At 50.7% G+C, this 21,881-nt stretch overlaps 2 protein-coding genes across 6 annotated transcripts in view; one reads left to right on the top strand and one right to left on the bottom strand.

The window, feature by feature from the left end:
• The first annotated feature begins 842 nt into the window (after nucleotides 1-842).
• C1QL3 (complement C1q like 3) lies at nucleotides 843-6,482 on the top strand. The gene is made up of 2 exons (XM_077166284.1): nucleotides 843-1,430; nucleotides 6,303-6,482. Exons 1-2 carry the CDS (start codon nucleotides 843-845, stop codon nucleotides 6,480-6,482), a joined length of 768 nt encoding a protein of 255 aa, XP_077022399.1.
• Nucleotides 6,483-9,520: 3,038 nt separating this feature from the next.
• The window catches only part of PTER (phosphotriesterase related), a 57,974-nt gene continuing 45,613 nt past the window's right edge, over nucleotides 9,521-21,881 (bottom strand). For 4 of the 5 annotated variants that reach the window (XM_077154982.1, XM_077155001.1, XM_077155012.1 and 1 more), the window contains one exon: nucleotides 9,688-10,508. In XM_077154982.1, the coding sequence (XP_077011097.1) occupies nucleotides 10,298-10,508 (211 nt within the window). In that variant the 3' untranslated portion in view covers nucleotides 9,688-10,297. Of the gene's footprint in view, nucleotides 10,509-21,881 lie in introns of all 5 variants that reach the window. The other variant, XM_077155023.1, reaches the window with a different exon arrangement.

Consider the following 21,881-nt stretch of genomic DNA (forward strand, 5'->3'; position numbering starts at 1 on the left):
TCCCTGCTGTGGGTGAGCCGCAGAGACCCAGTCCAGCCAGCGCCCTCCCGCCTTCGCCTCCACCCTCCCCTGGGGCGCCGGTGGGGAGGGGGCCTGCCGTGAGGCGGCGGCACCTGTCTCTCCCCACCTCCCCCAGCCAGTCCAGCGAGAGCTGCCAGCGCCTGGGCTCAGCCAGATCGCACTGTTCATCCATGTGCAGGGAGGGGAAAAAAGAAGCAAAAAAAAAAGCAGCAGCCCTCCCCACAGCGTCAGAGTCATGCCAAACTCTCTCTGAGTGGGATGGGCAGAGCAGACGCTGCAGCGAGATGCCAACGCGACTGCCTTCCTCTGCGCCCGGGCGCCTATAAATTGCTCGGCGCGCGTCTGCCAGCCCCCTCTGCTCCTGGCAGGCGCTGCCCGCGGACTCCTGCGCTCCGTCGCTCTCCTGCCCGCGTCTGGCCGTGAGCGCGGCCGCCGGCTCCGCGCCCCGCCGAGCTCTCCGGGTCCGGGTGGCGGCCAAGGCGGCGGCTCAGAGCGCGCCGGGCGAGCGCTCTCCGCGGCGGCGCCGGGCAACTTGGGCCGAAAGTTGGGGCGAAGTGGCGCGGGCGGCGGGCGGCGGCCGGGTGTGAGCGCGCGGCCACAGGTGGAGAGGCGGCGGGCGGACGCCCCGCGCCCCGCACCAACCCCCCCCCGGGCGCGGCCCGCTCCCCCCGCGCAGCCTCCAGGGGCAGCTTTTCGGCGCGAGAGGTCCCCGCCCAGCCTTCAAAATTCTGTCCAAAGGCCGGCAGGAGGAGCGGCCCGCGCTGAGCCGGCTGGTGGGCAGCAGGCGGCGCCTGATCGCCGCGGGGGCGCTGGGGGTGGTCATGCTGCTGCTGCTGGTGGTCCTGATTCCGGTGCTGGTGAGCTCGGCCGGCACGTCGGCGCACTACGAGATGCTGGGCACCTGCCGCATGGTCTGCGACCCCTACGGCGGCACCAAGGCGCCCAGCACGGCCGCCACGCCCGACCGCGGCCTCATGCAGTCGCTGCCCACCTTCATCCAGGGCCCCAAGGGCGAGGCGGGCCGGCCCGGCAAGGCGGGCCCGCGCGGGCCTCCCGGAGAGCCCGGGCCGCCCGGCCCCGCGGGGCCCCCGGGCGAGAGGGGCGAGCCCGGCCGCCAGGGCCTGCCGGGCCCGCCGGGGACTCCGGGCCTGAGCGCGGCCGGGGCCGTCAGCGCCGCCACCTACAGCACGGTGCCCAAGATCGCCTTCTACGCCGGTCTCAAGCGGCAGCACGAGGGCTACGAGGTTCTCAAGTTCGACGACGTGGTCACCAACCTGGGCAACCACTACGACCCCACCACGGGCAAGTTCACCTGCTCCATCCCGGGCATCTACTTCTTCACCTACCACGTCCTGATGCGCGGCGGGGACGGCACCAGCATGTGGGCGGACCTCTGCAAGAACAGCCAGGTGGGCGCCGGCGGGCGGGCGCGGACCCCGGGACGCGGCGGCGGGGGGCTCGGCGCGGGGAGCCGGGCAACCCGGAGAGCCGGCGCCCGAGCCGAGGACCCGCGCTCGGGGCGCGCGCCAGAGCGCGACCCTCGCGGCGGACGCGGGAGCTCGTGTCCCGGCTGCCGAGCCAGGTCTAGCCCCGGCGGCGCCGAGCCCTCCGGGGTGGGCGGGCCAGTGGCCCGAGCCGTAAAGACGCCGCCGAGGGGTTCGGCGGGACCCCAGGGGGCGCGTGCAGGCCAGCCGCCGCCGGGCCGAGCGGTCCCGGGCCCCGCCGCAGGACCCCCGGCGCCGACGCGCTCGCAGCCAGGGCGGAGGCGCACACTCGGGGTAGTTCCCAGCGCTCCGAGAACGAAGGAGGAGAGGCGGGGAGCGCTGCGAACTCAAGGGAGAGTTGAGGCTCGTGGCTTTGCACCCCAAAACACGCACCCGGACTTGCGCCGCAACTCGGCGGGCTGCACTCCCGGGCCCCGGCCTGCCGGCCTCCGCGCGCGCCTGGGTCGCTGCGCCTGCAGCCTTCGCCCTTGCGCCGCGGCCGCTTCGGCCTTGACGGTGGCGCGGCCCCGGCTGCTCCCGGCCGCGGGGACTAGCTCCCTGAGCCGCCGTTCCGCCGCCGGGGCCGCGTCTCCATGACTTGAACAAATTCGCGGCCCCTGCCGACCCGAAGCCAGCTGGTCTTTTAGGGGGACAGAGGATGTGAGCAGCCACCTAAGTGGGCTGCGACCCCTGCGTGCCGCAGCGGGGCCGAGGTCCCGGGCAGCGCTGCGCTCCCGGGGTCCCCAACCCGCCGTCGCCACCGGAGGCCGCGTATCGGGCGCCTGCTTTGACCTCCCGGGGCCTCTTGGGCTCAGGCCAGGGACCCCTTCGATAATTCAGTGTTTGAAGCTGCTTCCCAGGCTTCTGTTAGCACCAGGAGAGCGGGGTTTCTTCCAGAGATCTCATTCAGGGTCAGATTCTTTCAAAAGTGAAAGGCAAGTGTCCTAAATCTATGACTGAATGAGAGAGAAAGGACAAAAGTCCCGCCCCCCATCCTACCACCCCCACCCCCACTTCTGCAGGAATTCGGAAGTAAATAGCAGAGGCCTCTGGACACCCAGAACAAAAGGAGAGACGCGGCTCGGCAGGGCTGTTTACCACCACTATTATGCAGAAAGGAATATTAAGATAAATAAAGGCGCCCCCAGGAGCCGCAGGTAAAAGGCTGCACGGGAGCGGGGCTCGTGACCGGCCTGGCCCGCAGCACCTAATTTACAAACTGTCTCTCTTCTGAGCCAAGGCTGGGCCCGAAAGAGGGTCTGTAAAGGCCTTAACTAAAATGAAGATTCCATTTTATCAGCAAATGCATGGAATTTCACACCTTTAATCTGGAAACTGCACCCACATGAAGCAGTGGGAGCAATCCATTTTAATTAGCTTAAATGTTGACGTCCAGACAGCCGAGCGTGGGTACTTTCCACGGGCTCGGAAGAAAGCGTGCTGTTAGGTACCTGTGTGTGTTTCGCTTGTAAAGTGACTTCATTGTTCGGGGTGTGGAATCTTCCTTTGTATCGTCCTGGCATACGTGTTCCGTGGGGATCAGGAAGAATATAAGATAAACAGCTGACCTCATAATGTATGATGCTTTCAGCTGCTGCTTCTACAAAAGGAGTGCAACAGGTAATTGAGGAAAATAAACATATAGGAGTAAACAACATATATATTTTAGTTTACTCTGAACCATTTTGATAAAACAGTTATCACAATATTGCTGTTAAGGAATTTTATCTCCAAAAGAGAACCGATGACACAAACTCCAGTGTGCTGTCAGTTTTGAATGAGAAATGTCGTCATGCCTTATTTATGATCACTAAATAAATAGTTTACCCTTGATTTTCACTTATACCTTGTCTGGTCCCCTCTTCGAATGGCAGTCTCTGAGCTAACCTAATTGGCTTTCAGGAAACAGAAACTCAGAGATCCGTGTCAGTGGAATGCTCTATGGATTAAGTGGATTCCGAGAAACACAAAAATTAAACTAAAGAAGCAGTTGGCTTCAGGATGGGGGGTGGGGGGAGCCTCTGGGCCAAGACCATGTGAGAGCTATTTTATTTATGCTTTGTGTTGAATGCAGGGTCACAGATGGAACCATCAAAGGGCAGTAAATTAACCGGATGTGCCACTTAACCTTTTGTTTATGATTCCACAGAAGTACAATGAAAATGAAATTATGGGAACATCAGTAGCAATTAATTAAATGAGCAAATGTTACCATAAATATTGTCTCTAATGATGAATCCTCACTAATAAGATAAAGCCCCAGCTCCACCACCTATTACAGTCTCACAAACATGCCACGGAGAAGACGGCTGTTCTCAGTCCCAATTTAGATTTAGATTTCGACCTAAATCAAAGCTCACCATTTGCTGAAAGCCTATCATGGTGCACATTACAGCTAAAAGTCAGACGCAAATAGCTTTACAGAGAGACAGGAAATATTTGTTAATATGTCTGTATGCTTTTAGCAGAAAAGCCGAATGAAAATATTGCTACTTGAATAACTATAATACCACGATCATAAGTCTCTATAATAAAAAATAAAACTGGCTCAGGATTACAAGTATATAAAATAATTAAAGGCCAATTTTTACTCTAAGAATTTGTTAGCTACGGAGCAGTGAACACTGAGAAGAAGGAATAGTTTGTGGGCTGATACGTATCAGAAAGCTTAATGAAAGGTTGAGTTAATTATCTTTTAAGGGTGGTAAAATGTGGACTAAAGATAAAGGAGAATCTACATAGTTAACTTACAATATGAAAAGATGTTAAGGCCCATTTCAGGAGAATTGGGGCTATTGGGCTGAGGAAGGGGTGCATGATATTCCCAGAGAAAACGCTGAAATCTGTGGGCATTCTGGGGCAAAAAAGCAGCCTCCGGGGCAAATGTGTGACTTTCCCCAACGGCCGGTGGCATGTCCTGGCTTCTGTGGTCACAGCTACTGAACGCAAACGGCCACATTCACATGGTTTTGTGTGACAACTTCCAGAAAAAAACCTGCATTCTAATTTTTAATATTGAGGTCTCTAAATGAAGTGATTTGTATGAGTCCCAGTTCCCAAGTGCCTTCGAAGAGAAAATCATGTTAAAGCACACTTCTCATGGAATATCTACTCCAAACCTAGTTACTAATGTAGCTCATCAGTATATTCTGAGTTGATAACTAATACATGTATAAATAGGATGGCTAGTTATTGTTTTGTATTTTAATTTTTCTCACCCATTATTTTAAAAACCTAGTCGGGATAGCAATATTTTCCTTGTAGAATTCTTCCCTGGGAATAATGACTTGATTAAAATTAATGATTCAAGGCATTCAACTCCTACAAACTGACGATTAATTCCTAGGAAGTATTTTGAAGTTCCCTTGTGTTGTGGCTTCATGGCTCACAGACCCATCCTGTATGTGACGTGGGTCCTCAGTCCCTGCTCCCGGGCAGAGCCACGGCACTGCACAGCCTCCCTGCCGGGGCCAGCGCCCGGGGCCCGGGGTGCAGGGCTCAGCACATCTCAATCCTTTAAGCCCTTCTCTCCTTGTGCTATATGATATCCAGAAAGAAATTTTTTAAATACGACTCAAATTACTTTACAAGTTCAGCAGTGTCAAAGAGCTTTCTCCTTTTTTAACATTTCAGCATTAATGGGAGAACATTTCACATGAAAATTCAATTTGAAAACCTATCATTTAAATTTTTGAAAGAAATGCATGGAAATTCTTGACTTATGTTTCATTTCCCTCATTTTGCCAAATGATAAAATCCAGCACATTGTGCCCCAAGCCATGTATTATTACGTAGTGAGGGCTAGCAAAACCACTAAATCACTCGCTGTGCCATTCAGGGAGATAGCAGGAGAGTGGAATAGGAACAAACCACGGAGTGGAAGACATTTTACTGAAATAAATCAAATATAAGTCCGCCTTCTGAAAGATTTTCCTAAGGCAGAATAAAAATATATCTAAATGAATACGAAGCCTAATTTGAGTTGAGGATGTGACAGCACGTCCACATCACTTGATAAGGCAATTTGACTCTTTGCAAATGTCTGTCAACCGCTAACGAGCTCCCGAAGCCAAGCGGGCAGCGCCGTCCCCTCCGCTTAAAGGTGCAGCCAACACACCCACATCAACACACCCACAATCCACACACCCGCAGTCCACACACCCGCAGTCCACACATCCACAAGCGCCGAGTGCACAGACTCAGGTGGCGACCACTTAGCTCCTAGTGTCACTTCTAGGTAGGTTGAAACTAAATGGTTGACTGCGTGAACACGCCGAGTCTAGTGATAAAATGAAAATGTGGCTGATGGAACCACAGATGCGAGTGAGCTGGTTCTGGGGCAGTCTGGTGAGAAGGGTTTTAGGGTTTAACTGAAATCACATTTCAAAAGCCCCAAATCAAAGGGGTTTTTTTTTTGCCTTCCCAGAGTAGACCTGTGTGGGTCCCCCGGCCTCCCGCTGTGGGCCTAGGAGGGTTTCTCTGGCCGTGGGACCCATCAGCCCTGAGCTCCGTATTGGGGGGGCTGGTGAGCACGGGGCTGTTGGGCTGAGGTTCGAGTGCAAACCCGTTACCACTGTTGTACCCTTCCCAGGTGGCTGGGCCTAGGTCTTGGTTCACACGGGGGGCTCCCCTTTCGGCCACTTGGGGGGCGGGCGCGGGGGTCTCCTCCTCCTGGCCACTTGGGGGGCGCGGGGTCTCCCCTCCCGGCCACGTGGGGGAAGGGGCTCCCCTCTTGCCATGCCGAGCGCTGGCGTGGCGACAAGGCCCTTCCGCGGCGCTGAGCCCGTGTCTCCGCAGGTGCGCGCGAGCGCCATCGCGCAGGACGCGGACCAGAACTACGACTACGCCAGCAACAGCGTCGTCCTGCACCTGGAGCCCGGCGACGAGGTCTACATCAAGCTGGACGGCGGCAAGGCGCACGGCGGCAACAACAACAAGTACAGCACCTTCTCCGGCTTCATCATCTACGCCGACTGACCCGCCGCGGGGGCTGCGCCCTGCCCCCGCCCCCGTGCCCCCCGCTGGCGCCCCCTCTCCGGGTCCCCCGCCTCCGGCGCCCCGTACCCCCGAACCCCCTCCCCCGGAACCCCTTCCCCGGAACCCCTTCCCCGGAGTCCCTACCCCGAAACCCCTCCCCCGGAGCCCCTTCCCTGGAGCCCCTTCCCCAGAGCCCCTTCCCCGGAGCCCCTCCCCCGAACCCTCTCCCCCGGAGCCCCGTACCCTGAACCCCCTCCCCCGGAACCCCTTCCCCGGAACCCCGTACCCCCGAAACCCCTCCCCCGGAGCCCCGTACCCCGAACACCCTCCCCCGGAGCCCCTCCCCCGAAACCCCTCCCCCGGAGCCCCGTACCCCCGAACACCCTCCCCTGGAACCCCTTCCTCGGAACCCCTTCCCCGAAGCCCCTCCCCCGAAACCCCTCCCCCGGAGCCCCGTACCCCCGAACACCCTCCCCTGGAACCCCTTCCTCGGAACCCCTTCCCCGGAGCCTCTCCCCCGAAACCCCTCCCCCGGAGCCCCGTACCCCCGAACACCCTCCCCCGGAGCCCCTCCCCCGAAACCCCTCCCCCGGAGCCCCGTACCCCCGAACACCCTCCCCTGGAACCCCTTCCTCGGAACCCCTTCCCCGAAGCCCCTCCCCCGAAACCCCTCCCCCGGAGCCCCGTACCCCCGAACACCCTCCCCTGGAACCCCTTCCTCGGAACCCCTTCCCCGGAGCCCCTCCCCCGAAACCCCTCCCCCGGAGCCCCGTACCCTGAACCCCCTCCCCCGGAACCCCGTACCCCCGAACACCCTCCCCTGGAACCCCTTCCTCGGAACCCCTTCCCCGGAGCCCCTCCCCCGGAGCCCCGTACCCCCGAACACCCTCCCCCGGAGCTCCCTCCCCCGGTGCCCCTGGGCGGACACCGTAAAACGTAGGCGCGAGGCGAGCAGACGCGTGGCCACCAAGGCCAAAGCCGCCGCCCTGGTCGCCAGTGTCCGCGTGAATGAAGTCCCGCATAGCTCACACGTTTTTCTAGAAAACCCAAGACGCCGAAGTCCGTCTCCGACATGCGACACGCTGGTGTGCCGAGACCTCGCCGCTTTCCCGTCGCCCGCTTTGGTTCTTGTGAGTTTCCCCGCTGGCCAGGACGCGGGGGGTCGGCCCCGCGGGAAGGACACGCACCCCGCCGAGCAGGTCTGGCCGAAACCATGCTGCTTGTCCCCAAAGAGACTGTTGGCCTTGTGCTCTGGCTAACTTTAGCTGGACCTGGGAATGATTCAACTTCAAGCCTTAACCTGGAATTTTCGGGATTTGGGGGAATTCCCAAGCCTGTGATCATTTTCACATTTCCTTTTCTTACGAATTTTCTTTTCTCTGTTTTTTTTCTGGTGATTGTCTTTAAAAACAGATAATGAAATTGTATCATAGGATTACCTTCTAGGTGTGAAAATGTGTAATTATGTATGGTATTGAGGAAATCCCCTGTGTGTCCATTTTGTCAGTAGAGAACCTTTAGGTTACCTGGAAAGCCAGACAATGTCTTCTTTGGTATGAAGCTGGAACGAGGCTCTTCTGCCTTCTCTGGAACAAAACCTAACTCACAACCCGCTGCCCAGAGGTTTAACTTGAGCTGCTGCAGGCCCCACTGGGCGGCCAAGAAGGGCCTCCGCAGTCAGGATAAGTCTACGCCTGAGGCTGCTGCAGGGTAAACGCCCTCACATGCGGCCAATAGTGACAACAGAGTGTATGTTTTATACAGATACCTGCTAGTATATTCATGTTAGATGCTATATATGACTTGGTCCACAAGGCACAGTGGCTGTGCAGCCGCAATGTTTAATTTAAAAACGAATATATATATATAGTTTGACTTATTTTGGATGACAAAAATATATGGAGTAGCAAAACAATTAAAACGAGTTCTCTTTAGGCATTCAGAAATTGAATTTCATTTGGTTACTTCGCGTGTCTGTAAGTTACGCCTTTGGTTTCCTTGTTATCGTACGCCAATCAATACTGTAACAAGTGCAGAAACAAAGCGCCTTTCCACCACCACGTTTATGGATTATACGCATTTCAGTTACCAATTTTTTCCTTTTTTTTTCTGATGTGGATTGAAGCTGACAGTACAGCAGATTTGAGAATAACGCAAATCCTTTCTCTCTGGCCAAAATACACTGCCCAGTGCCACCTCTTTAATCTAAGGAAAAGGCTAAAAATGCATGTTGACAGATCCCAGCTATCAGACAATCTCCACTATTGCAATGGAAACCCTGTTCCTCTTTCAGCTGCCTCTGAAGACTCTTTGACAAGTGGATTTCAAAAACAGAGGTTTGAAAATCTGCTTGTTTAGCTGGTGGAGAACATTTGCATTTCTTCACTTAAAAAAAATTAGTATGTTTTCCTGGCTGGCTCCTCTTTGGCACCTTCTGTTCTAATTTACAGAGAGCTTGATCTTTGATTGGCAAAAATATATTTTGTTAACCAAACCTCAGCCTTCCCAAAGAGCCCTGCACAGGGCCCCCCGAAGGTGCTGTTTGCTTTGTTTAAACGCCGGTGTCTGAGCAACTGTCATAATTTATGTGATTGGAGACACTTAGACCTTTCATCAAGAGCAGTGACTAATTCTATTTGGCCTTTCTAATGATAACGGATAAATGAATTATACAGCATTTTATGTCTATTTAACAATATATATTTATCAAATAGGAACTGGCAGCAAAGCTTTGGAGAATTCTTTGGTATCAAATAGCATCATGAGGATTCCAGTAAAAGATTAACTGATAAGCAGCAGTGCCCATCCACGAAGACTTTTAACTAACAGTTAACTAAAAGGCCCCCATTTATGTAAAAAAACAGGGCTGGGCACATTTTAAAGAGTATATATCTAGAATCATACTGTCACTTCTAATAGATGTCATCTTTTCCCCAAGTAAACAAGTACTATTTTCTCCAGTTAGGTCCAAGTGAAAAAACAAATAAAAGGTAAAGAAGTAATAAAACTATATATAAGGCAGTCATTTCTTTTTTACATTCTATCTTATCAATTAATTAAATTGTGGCCTTTGTTATTATAAATGTAATGATTCATTAAAATATATATTATGTAATATATTTTGACTCTTATGATTGGATCTTTGTAGTTCAGTACTGTTCTATGCCCATCTCTTTGCAAAACACAACAAAATTCACAACAAAAATGGGTACCACCAGGCCAAAGTCATTAGAAATGAATTTATTTTAAGTATATATGGGTAGAAGGACAGCATATAATTAACCTCCCCAAATAATTTCCCCACTGCCGATTAGTAATTACATTGCAGTATCCTTTGAAAAAAGGGTCTCAAAATTTAACTTCCCTTGCTGTGGAAGCTATCTTAACATGCCATATCATTCATTAAGCATTAATTAAAGAACAGCAGGAGAATTAGTGGGACCATCAATATTACAAAAAACGTTAGATTGCTCCAGAAGGGGGTAATTTGACTAGAAAGACTAAATTTTCTCAAGTACTGCAGCTCATAGATTGGAGGGGGGAAAACCACAACAAAAATCTTCCCATGAGGGGAATGTAGACTTCAAATCACTGTTTGGAAATAGGTACTTATTCATTTTGGAAAGGTGAAAACAGGGAGGCTCAGTTACGCTCAGCAGCTCTCTAAAGGAGCGGGTGTAACATCGAGCTTCAGAGAAAGCAAAACTGTTCTTGTGAAGCAGGAGATGGCGGGTCCGGAGCCCTGCGGGGTGCCGCGCGTGGGTGGAGTGCGGGGCGCTGTCTGCGGGTTTCTGCGTCCGGAGCCGCCGCCCTACCTACTTGAAGGTCAGCCAGCGCTTGGGGTTCTCGACCAGCACCTGGTGGAGCGTGCGCTCGGCGAGGCCTCTGCGCAGCATCTTGGGGACGATGCTGGTGAGGATGTGGGCGTAGCCGTGGCCCCCGAACTTGGTCAGCCGGTGCTTCGTGTGGATGTCATGGGCCAGCAGGATGCGGTCGCCGTAGCCCTCATCAACCAGCAGACGTACCCTGGCAAAAGCGTCAGATCATCACTGGGTGCGGGTCTCACGTTTACGCGTTCAGGGTGCTTTATTGCTTTTATTCAGAACCCGTTCTGCTTGTACCAGGAGTCCCCACGTAGGCCTGGTGTGCTGACGGTGAGGAGGGGCTGCGCCAGGGGAGCCGCCCTCACCCCCCGCCAAGCGGCCTGCCGGGGGACACACTGCACCCGCGGGTGGTCTGCTCCGGAGGGAGCCCGGTTGAACGACCATGCCAGCTCCCCCTGGGCATCCTGGCTCGGGGTTTGGACTCAGACTCCCTCCCCAAGATGCCTCTCCTATTGGACCCATTTCTCAGATCTTCATTTTCCTGTCTCTTTTTACTAACCCTAACCCTAACCCTAACCCTAACCCTTGGCAAATATCAGTCCCAGTGAAACATTCAGAGAGTAAAGCTCATGATAGGCTGGCAGTCATTTTTAAAAGCCTGAAGGTTGTGGAAGAGGGGGGGCAGGCAGCTCAGGAATCAGTGCTTCCACCATGGCAGCTACAGAACCGGCAGGAATGGCTCAGTCAACTGTTTAGGAACACTGGAGCCTACAGGACACTGCGCAGCATCCAAGAGAGAGCTGGATGCAGAGAATGCTGGTGAATTTCACTTCCTTGCAGTGCTCCAAGCCCCCTTCCCCAGCCAGGCGGGCAGTGTGGGGCCAACAGCCTGGGCTTCTGGGGGAGCTTGCTGGAGTCAGGAGGGCTGTACGGACCAGGCTTCCGACATCCAGGGGTGGCAGCAGGGGTGGCCTAAATGATGACCGCTGGTTTTGATCAGCTCTCCAGATGGCTGGGCACCTGCTCTGAGGGTGGCCATTGCTCAACCCTTTCAGGCAGAACTGGCAGAGAATTCTTAAAGAGAATCCCTATGTTTTCTTTTTGTTCTTTCCATTCCCCATTTAGGAGCAAAAGTAATTGGGAAGAGGACAAATTCAATGGCTCCAGCCTTCAGCAACACCCAGCAATCCCAGAGGGTGGGAGACCTAGATTTCCAGAGTCAGAACAGCATAATACTCCGATTGTTCCGTTCCCAACAAAAAATTACAAAACATGTAGAAAACAGAAAATTATGGCCTCCTCACAGGAAAAAAGGGATTTTCCAGAAACCATTCCTGAGGAAGCACATACATTGGAAAAGAAAAGTCAAAGATTTTAAATCAACTGTTTAAATATATTCAATGAGCTAAAGGAATCCATATACAAAGAAATAAAGGATTTTAGGAAAATGTCTGAATAAAAGAGAAATTAAAAAAGGAATCAAATAGAAATTTTAGAGCTGTAAAGTAGAGCAATTAAAATGAAAACCTCATTACATAGAGTTACCAGCAGATATGAACAGGGAGAAGGAAAGATCAGCAAACTCGAAGACAAGACCACTGAAAGTACCCAGTGTGAAGAACAGAAGGGAAAAAGAGAAAATTGAATACAGCTAAGGAACCTGTGGGACACCACCGTGCATTCCAACATAAACGTCTTTGGAGTTCTAGAAGGACAAGTGATAAAGAAAGGAGAAAAAGGATTTGAAGCAATAATGGCCAAAAAATTAACAATCTTATAAAAGATATGACTATATACCTCCAGGAAGCTCAATGAACTCCAAGAAGGACAGACTCTAAGAGATCTACACCAAAACACATTACAGTGAAACTGTCAAAATCCAAAGACAAAGAGGGGACTTTGAAACAGAAGAGAGAAGTGACTTTTCACATCCATGAAATCCCCAATAAGATTAACAGTGGATTTCTCATCAGAAACCAGAGCAGTCAGAAGGTAGTAGGATGACACATTTAAAATGCTTAGAGGAAAAAACTATCAACCAATAATTCTATATCTGGCAAAATCGTCCTCCAAAAATGAAAGATAAATCAGGATATTCACAGATAAACAAAAGCTGTAAAAGTTCACTACCAGAAGACCTGCCCTAAGAGAAATGCTAAAGGAGGTCCTTCAGGCTGAAGGGCCCTAGACGGTAACTCACAGCCACCGAAAGGAATAAACAACAATGCTTAAGGTAACCAAATAGGTACATATAGAATCCTACATTATTGTCCTTTTGGTTTACAACAGCTTCCACCATACCCCAGATAACTTAACAGATGAACGTGTAAAATAATATTGTTTTGTATGCTGTATGGGGGGGTCACATTTCATTCTTTTTCCATGTAACTATCCCATTATTGCAGCACCATTTACTGAAAAAAATTTATCTTTCTGGCAGCGGGGAAGTACACAGGCTGGGAATCAAACCTGGGTCTCCCACATGGGAGGTGAGAATCCTAACAATGAACTACCCTTGCACCCCTAAAATAACATTTTAAGTCTGCATGTTGTATAAAAATGTAATGAGACAACAACAATATAAAGAGTGAGGGACAGGGATATAGTGGAATAGAGGCTTTACACACTACCGAAACTAGGCTGGCCCTAGTTGAACTAGGTTATTACTCATTTAAAATGTTAACTGTAATTACAAAGTAGCCGCTAAGAAAATAAATTAAAAATATATAGAGGAAAGAAAAGAAGAAGGAATCAAAACGGTACAGTACAAAAAAATCAACTAAATACAAAAAGAAAAAAATTAGTAATAGAGTAATTGAGAAACAAATAACATGTAAGACATACAGAACACAAATAATTAAATGACAGAAATGAGCCCTTCCTTCTCAGTTATGACCTTAAATGTCAATGGATTAAATTCCCCAATAAAAAGGCAAAGATTTGCAGATTGGATTTAAAAGCATGACCCATCCATATGCTCTTTACAAGAGACTCACTTTAGTTTCAAAGACACAAAAAGGTTGAAAGTAAGAGGGTGGATACAGATATTCCATGCAAATGGTAATCCAAAGATCTGTAGCTGCTATATTATCGTCAGACAAAATAGGCTTTGGCAAAAGAAGATTACGAAAAATAAAGAAGGATATTATTATGTATCGACAAAAGTTTCAATCCAGCGAAAAGATATAATGATTATAAACACATACAAACCTCACACCAGAGCCTCAAAATATATGAAGCAACTATTGACAGGAGTGATGGGAGAAACAGATAGTTCTACAATAATAGTTGGAGATGCCAACATACTACTCCAATACTCGACAGAACACGTAAACGGAAGGTCAATAAGGAGACGGAGGGCTTGAACGACTACCAACGAGCTGCGCTGACGGACACCAGGGGACCCCACCCACGGCACATTCTTCTCCAGCACACGTGGAGCATCTTCTCATGGACCATACGCTTAGGCCACAAATCAAATCCTAATAAATTTAAAAATATTGAAATCAAACAAAGGATCTTTTAGAATCACAATGAAATAAAGCTAGATATCAATAACTGAAGGGAAGCTGGGAAACTTACAAGTATGTGGAAATTAAACAATACACTATTAAACGACCCATGCTCAAATAAGAAATGACGAGGGAAATCAGGAAATATCTTACGATAAATGAAAATGAAAACACAACATACCCAAACTCATGGGATGCGGAAAATGTACAGCACTATATGCCTACATTAAAGAGAAGAAAGGTCACAAATCAATACCCCAACTTCATACCTAAAGAAACCAGAGCACGGTGGACAGGCGGCTCGACGGCAGAGCACTCGCCCGCCGTGCAGGTTTCGATTCCCAGCACCCCCCCAACAAACAAACAAACAAAAAACTAGAACGAGAAGAGCAAACTAAACCCAAAGTCAGTAGAAGGAAGGAAATAGTAAAGAGTAGAGCAGAGATAATGGAATAGAGAAGAAAAGAGCAATCAAGAGGATCAACAAAATCCAAGGTTTTTTTTAAAATCATTTTTTAGAGATCTATAAAATAAACAAGGTTTTAGCCAAAGTGACAAAGACAAAGAGAGATAGAACACAAACAACTAAAGTTAGGAATGAAAGTAGACACATTACCATCAACTCTAGAAACAGAAAGGATTATAAGAGGGCATTATTAACAATTATATACCAACAAATTAGAAAACCTAGTTAAAAGTGACATATTCCTAGAAACATACAAATCACCTTATGTGACACAATAATAAAATAGAAAATCTCAAGAGCCCTAGATCAAGTAAAGAGATTGAATCAGAATTTAAAAATGTCTCAACCAAGATAAGTTCAGGACCAGATGTTTTTGCTGCTGAATTCCACCCAACATTTTTTTTGTCAGTAAACAATTTTATGCTTTATTTTAGTTAAACTCACAAATTTTCAATCACACCTATAAGGAAGACCTATAAAAACATTGTTGCCCTTTCCTTTTGATATTAATGCATCACAGATTGAGTATTGTATAATTTAAAACCAATGTCCATAACTAACTTACTTTTTTTGGTGATTTTTTCAAGTTTTAATGCACGTTTATTGATATATATTATATATTCACATACCATGTAATCATCCGAAGTGTACAATCAGTGGTATGCAACATCATCATATAGCTGTGCATTTATCATCACAATTGACATTTTTTTCTTTGTGAAAAATAATATATACACAAAAATAAATAAATTTCAAAGTACACCACAGTAATTAGTTATAGAACAGATTTCAGAGTTTGGTAAGGGTTACAATTCCATAATTTTAGGTTTTTGCTACTAGCTGCTCCCAGTCACTGGAGACTAAAAGAAATATCAATATAATGACTCAGCAACCACACTCATTTGTTAAACCCTACCTTCTCTGTATAACTCCACCATCACCTTTCATCTTTCGATCCTACTCCTTAGGGGTATTAGGGCTACTGCCATTCTAACTTTTCCATGTTGGGATGGTCTGTCACTAATATGTGGTAGGAAGATGGAATTGGCTGATGTTCTGGAAGGGCTGGCCGCTCTGCATTTCAGGATTATCTGGCCCAGGCACCCATCTGGAGGTTGTAGGTCTCTGGACAGTTACACCAGTGCATGGAACCCTTGTAGAATCTTACATATTGCCCTAGGTGTTCTTTAGGACTGGCTGGAATGGTCTTGGTTGGGGTTTGGCACGTTATGAGAGGTAGCAAGGTCTACCTGAACCTTGTGTAAGAGTTACCTCCAGAGTAGCCTCTAGACTCTGTTTGAACTCTCTCAGCCACTGATACCTTATTCGCTTCACTTCCTTCCCCCCTTTTGGTCAGGATGGCCTTGTTGATCCCACAGTGCCAGGGCTGGCTCACCCCTGGAAGTCATCTCCCACGCCACCAACATTTAAAGAAGATTTAATACCAACCTTTCTCAAAGTCTTTCAAAAAATAGAAGGGGAAGAATCACTTCATAACCACTCCATGAGGCCCGCATTACCCAATACCAAAGCCGGGGAAAGACAGCTCAACGCAGGAAAGGTGCAGACCAGCGGCCCTTATGAACACAGGCACAAAACCTCAACAAACGCGACAAACGGAATCCGGCAGTGCACTGAAAGGCCTGGACACCATGGCCAAGTCAGATGTATTTCAGGAATGCATGGCTGGTTCAACAAAAGAAAATGAAGCAATGAAGTGCACCCCACATAGTGGCCTTGAGTGGGGTGTACCCCAGAAAGGTATGTTCTTGTGGGTATGGACCCACTGTGGGTAGGTCTTTCTGTAAGATTTTAACTTGAGATGAGACCCCCTTCATTCAGGTGCATCTTAATCCTTTTCTGGAGTCCTTTATAAGGGGATGACAGACAGAAAGAAAAAGCCCAGAGAAGCTAAGGAGGAAGCCACTGAAGCCAGAAGCTGGGAGCAACGAAACCTGGGAGAGGAGAGAGCCCAGCAGACGCCGCCATGAGCCTGGCGGTGAGACAGAGGAGCTGAGGGTCAACCTTTGGGGAGAAAGCATCGCCTGCGGATGCCCTGATTCAGAGGTTTTCATGGCCTAAGAACTGTAAACCTGTACGCTAATAAATCCCCATTGTAAAGGCCAACCCATTCCTGGGATATTGCATTTCATCCGCTTTAGCAAACTAAAACACTAACATTAACAGAATGAATGAAAAACCTACTTGAGCATCTCAATTGGTGCAGAAAAGGCATTTGCCAAATTCTAACATCCTTTCACGTTAAAAACACTCAGAAAACCAGGAAGAGAAGGGAACTTCCTCAACATGATAAAGGGTATTTATGAAAAACCCACAGCAAATATTGTACTCAATGGTGAAAGACTGAGAGCTTTTACCCTATATCAGGAATGAGACAAAGATGCCTGCTGTCACCACTGTTATACAACAATGTACTGGAAGTTCCAGGGAGAGCAAGTGGGCGAGAGAAAGAAAAAAAGGCACCCAAACTGGAAAGAAAGAAGTAAAATCATGCTTATTCACAGATGATACGCTTCTATATATAGAAAATCCCAAAATATCCACAAGAACGCTACCAAAACTAATAAATAAATTCAGCAGGTTGTAGGGTATAAGATAAACACCCAGAAGTCAGTTGGAGTTTTATACATCAGTAATTAACAATCTGAAAAGGAAATCAATAAAACAATTCCATTTAAAATAGCATCCAAAAGAATAAAATACCTAGCAATCTAACCAATGAGGTGAAAGACTTGTCCACTGAAAACTATAAACCATTGCTGAAGGTGTTTAAGAAGACTTAAATAGATGGAAAGCCATCCCTTGTTCGTGGATTGGAAGAATTAATATTGTTAAGATGTCAGCACTGTCTGAAGTTATCTACAAATTCAATGCAATCCCTACCACAATTCCAGAAGTATTTTTTCAGAAATAGAAAAGCTGATTCTCAAATTCATATCGAATTGCAAGTGCCTCCAATAGCCAAAACAACTTGAAAAAAGAAGAACAAAGTTGGAGGACATTGCCTGATTTCAAGACTCAGTAGAAAGGTAGAGTAATTAAAACAGTGTGGTGTTGGCATAAGGATGGACATGTGGACAAATGGAATGGAATTGAGAGTGCAGAAATAAGCCCTACACATACGACCAACTGATTTTTGACAGGGTGTCAAGTCCATTCAATGGGGAAAGAAGAGTCCCTTCAATAAACCATGCTGAGAAAACTGGTGTCTACACACAGAAGAATGAATAAGGACCGCTCCCTCTCAGCACACCCAACAACTGATTTAACATGGATGAATGACCTAAATTTTAAGAGCTAATACCACAAAACTCTTACAAGAAAACACAGAGAAATATCTTTAGGACCTTGTAGTAGGCAATGGAATTTTAAACTTAGGCCCAAAGCACAATCAACAAAAGAGAAAAATACAGTGGACTTCATGTAAGTTAAAATTTTTTGTATCAGGAAAGTTAAAAGTCAACCTATAGAATGGCAGAAAATATGTGGCAACCATATATCTGATAAGGGTTTAATATTCAAATTATATAAAGAATACCTGCAACTCAACAGCAAAATGAAAAACAACCAAAATTTAAAAATGAGCCAGGGATTTGAATAGACATTTCTCCAAAGTAGATATTTAAATAGCCAATAAACATTTGAAATCATGCTAAAAAACAGCAGCCATTAGAGAAATGCAAATTAAAACTACAATGAAATTCCACTTCATACCCCCTTGGGAAGGTTATTATTTAAAAAGCTCAAAACAACACTGTGGAGAGGGTGTGGACAAACAGGGACCCTTGCAGGTTGCCGGCAGGAATGTAAAATGGTGTGACCGTCGTGGAAAAGGGGTGGTGGTTCCTCAGAGCTGAACACAGACTTGCCTTATGATCCAGCAATTCCACTTCTGGGCATAAACCCCAAAGCGCTGAAAGCAGGGACTCAGACATTTGCACACTGATGCTCACCCTGGCACTATTCACAATCACCGAAAGCTGGAAGCCGCCCAAACGTCCGTCAGCAGCCGGATGAGCAAGACGCGTGGAGTGTGATCAAGTCGTGGGGGGACTACGTGCTCCACGTGGGCGAACCTGGGCGCCATCTGCTCTGCCCTTTCTTGGGAGGTTGGTAATTAGGGGGCTTGCAGCCCCCAGGGGTCCCTTGGGGAGCTTCCCTAGCCGGGTGGGGTTGACTTCCAGGTTTGCCTTCAATGACACAATCATGAAGAGACAGTTGAAAGCTAATTACTCACTGGCCCTCAAGCCAGGTGGGGTGGCCAGAGGGGGTGGGCCTGGGGAGGGCGGGACGGGGCCTGGGCAGGGGGTGGGGCCTGGGCAGAGGGGGCCGGCCTGGGGAGGGAAGAAGGGGTCTGGGTTGAGGGGGTGGGCCTAAGGGTGCAATCCCCTCCATCTAAGGTTGCCTAGGGCCGGTGCCTCTATGCCGTGGGTCCCATCCATGGCTTTGCAGGCACTGGGATGCTGGCTGACCGCAGAGGTGGTCCCCTCTGGACTGACCAGCCCCGTCAGGTCCCCAGCAGGAGCTCCCAGGGCACAGGGTCATGAAATAAGTGAGGGGCAAGAGGGCAAACACTGCGTGAGTGCTCTTACAAGAGATATTTAGAATAAGCACCTTCATAGAGACAGAAAGCAAAATAGTGGCTGGGGGGCTGGGAGGGGCTCACGGCACACAAGTGTGAGCTGGGGCCTGGAATGATGCAAACAGTCTGCAAATAGAAGTGGTGGGAGCCACACGGGACCGTCCTCAGGCTGAATGTCAGAGAAGTGTCCACCCAAAAGGGCTGTGTGATCTTATGTACGGATATTTCACCATAATTAAAAATAGACGTATTTTTTGAAACAGTAGGCAAGGGAGCTTCTGTGGTTTAGGCGTTTGTCCCTGTGAAGTCTATTGAATTTGGCCTGGCAGTGTCTCCAAGCATTGGACTAAATTGGCCAATAAAAATTATGTTACCTTCCTTCCTTCCAACACGCCTGCTAAGTGGTGAGCCGGGTCTCTACGCGTGGTCAGGAGCCTGTGGACAGCTCTTGTCAGCAGGTCTGTCCTCCTTGCTGGGGTCCGAGCAGCATCTTCCGTGTCCGGAGCCGTCCCTGCCCGGCCGGGCCCTGGGCCCCTGACCTGACTGCCCTGGCAGTCCACCGGCAGGTCCCCGTGGGAAACGGGCCACGGCCACGGCCGGTGAGCTTCAGTCCCCGAGTCCGGTCATTCCAATGGCGAGCAAAGCCCTCAAGACCTGTCCTCTGGGGGCGGACGTCTTAGAATGAAGCGGAGCGAGGTGAGCCCCCGCCCGCGCACCCCACATGCCCCCAGGCTGCCGGGAGCCCCCGCCGGGGGCAGACGCTCGAGGGAGCAACTGCAGGTGCGGGGAGCTGGGCGCTGCACCTGGAGACCAGGGCACCTGCGGGCCGCCTGGGACCGGCGCCCACCCTGTCCCCAGAGCTATTCCCGGGGCTCCTGCCTGCATCTCTCGCCTGAGAGACACGATGAACATACGTGGGGAGGCGCGCGGGTCACAGCCTGACACGCGGAATTACTGACTTGCGAGGGAAGAGCAGGAAGCCCAAGTGCTCCCACAAGAAACGGGAGCGCAGGAGCTCGTGAATTCAGGAACCTGCAGCCGAACCAACGCAAAGGGAGACGAGGCTGCAGCTGCAGAGCCACGTCCCGCCCTGGCGAGAGGCTCCGCGCCTGACAGCGGCCGCTCCACGGTGCCACGCGCGGAGACACTGCCAGAAGGGAAGACAAAAACTACAGCAATTATAGAAATACAAATGAGTTAGTGTTTTGCAAACAAATATTAGAGAGAGACTACAAAGTGTGAAAAGGCAGAGATATAATAAGATTTGAGAAATGGAGCATGAGATTGAGAACAGGTGTTAGACGCAGAATTTCTGTGCTGGAAACCAGAGGTAGGCAGAGTGCCCCGAGCCCGGTCCGCTGCGCCGCGAGGCTGCTGTGCGCAGAAAGCGTGGCTGGCCGGTGGGGGGGACAGTGGGGGCTCCGGGGGGGCACATTCACCAAGACCACCCCAAATGGGGCCAGGGGATGGGGCCTGGAGGTCACTTATGGGTATGAGCGCTCACAGGTAACAGGTGAACACAGGGCAGACAAATCAGCCTTGTATTTCCAACATTCAAAGTGTTTCCATGGGGCATGATACAAGACGACCAAAATTAACTTCTTTTCCTAATCACCAAAAGTTGCTAAAAATGAATGCTGAGAGAGCCAAGGACAGTGCTTCCCTCACTTTTTCACAGTCTCCTCTCCAAGCCTCCCCTCTTCTTTTCGGGAAGATCTGGGAGTGTCATGGAATGCAAAGGGGGGCGGACCATAGAGAGGTGAAGGGATGGAGGGGCGCGGGCATGGAGGGGAGTGGGCATGGAGGGGAATGGACATGGAGGGGAGCGGGCATGGAGGGGAGCGGGTATGGAGGGAAGCGGGCATGGAGGGGAGTGGGCATGGAGGGGAGTGGGCATGGAGGGTGCAGGTATGGAGGGGAGCAGGTATGGAGGGGAGCGGGCATGGAGGGGAGTGGGCATGGAGGGGAGTGGGCATGGAGGGTGCAGGTATGGAGGGGAGCAGGTATGGAGGGGAGCGGGCATGGAGGGGAGTGGGCATGGAGGGGAGTGGGCATGGAGGGTGCAGGTATGGAGGGGAGCAGGTATGGAGGGGAGCGGGCATGGAGGGGAGTGGGCATGGAGGGGAGTGGGCATGGAGGGTGCAGGTATGGAGGGGAGCAGGTATGGAGGGGAGCGGGCATGGAGGGGAGTGGGCATGGAGGGGAGCGGGCATGGAGGGGCGCAGGCATGGAGGGGAGCGGGGATGGAGGGGTGCGGGGATGGAGGGGTGCCGGCATGGAGGGGAGTGGGGATGGAGGGGTGCGGGTATGGAGGGGAGTGGGCATGGAGGGGAGCGGGCATGGAGGGGAGCGGGGATGGAGGGGAGCGGGGATGGAGGGGAGCGGGGATGGAGGGGTGCCGGCATGGAGAGGAGTGGGGATGGAGGGGTGCGGGCATGGAGGGGCGCGGGCATGGAGGGGAGCGGGGATGGAGGGGTGCCGGCATGGAGGGGAGTGGGGATGGAGGGGTGCGGGTATGGAGGGAGTGGGCATGGAGGGGAGTGGGGATGGAGGGGTGCGGGTATGGAGGGAGTGGGCATGGAGAGGAGTGGGGATGGAGGGGTGCGGGTATGGAGGGAGTGGGCATGGAGGGGCGCGGGCATGGAGGGGAGCGGGCATGGAGGGGTGTGGGTATGGAGGGGAGTGGGGATGGAGGGGTGTGCGTATGGAGGGGCGCAGGCATGCAGGGGAGCGGGCATGGAGGGGCACGGGCATGGAGGGGCACGGGCATGGAGGGGAGCGGTCATGGAGGGGTGCGGGCATGGAGGGGCGCGGGCATGGAGGGGTGCAGGCATGGAGGGCAGCAGGCCATAGAGGGCGGGGCCCTCCACTGCACTCCCCTGGGGTGGGGTGGCACCTGGGGCGAGGAAGCCTCTCCTGGCCGCAAACTCCCTTGTCCCGGGTGCAGTGGGCAGTGGCTGAGGACATTTATCAGGAAATCTGGGTGCAGAGGCC

The sequence above is a fragment of the Tamandua tetradactyla genome, chromosome 1, assembly GCF_023851605.1.
Source record: "Tamandua tetradactyla isolate mTamTet1 chromosome 1, mTamTet1.pri, whole genome shotgun sequence".
NCBI classification, from domain to species: Eukaryota; Metazoa; Chordata; class Mammalia; order Pilosa; family Myrmecophagidae; genus Tamandua; species Tamandua tetradactyla.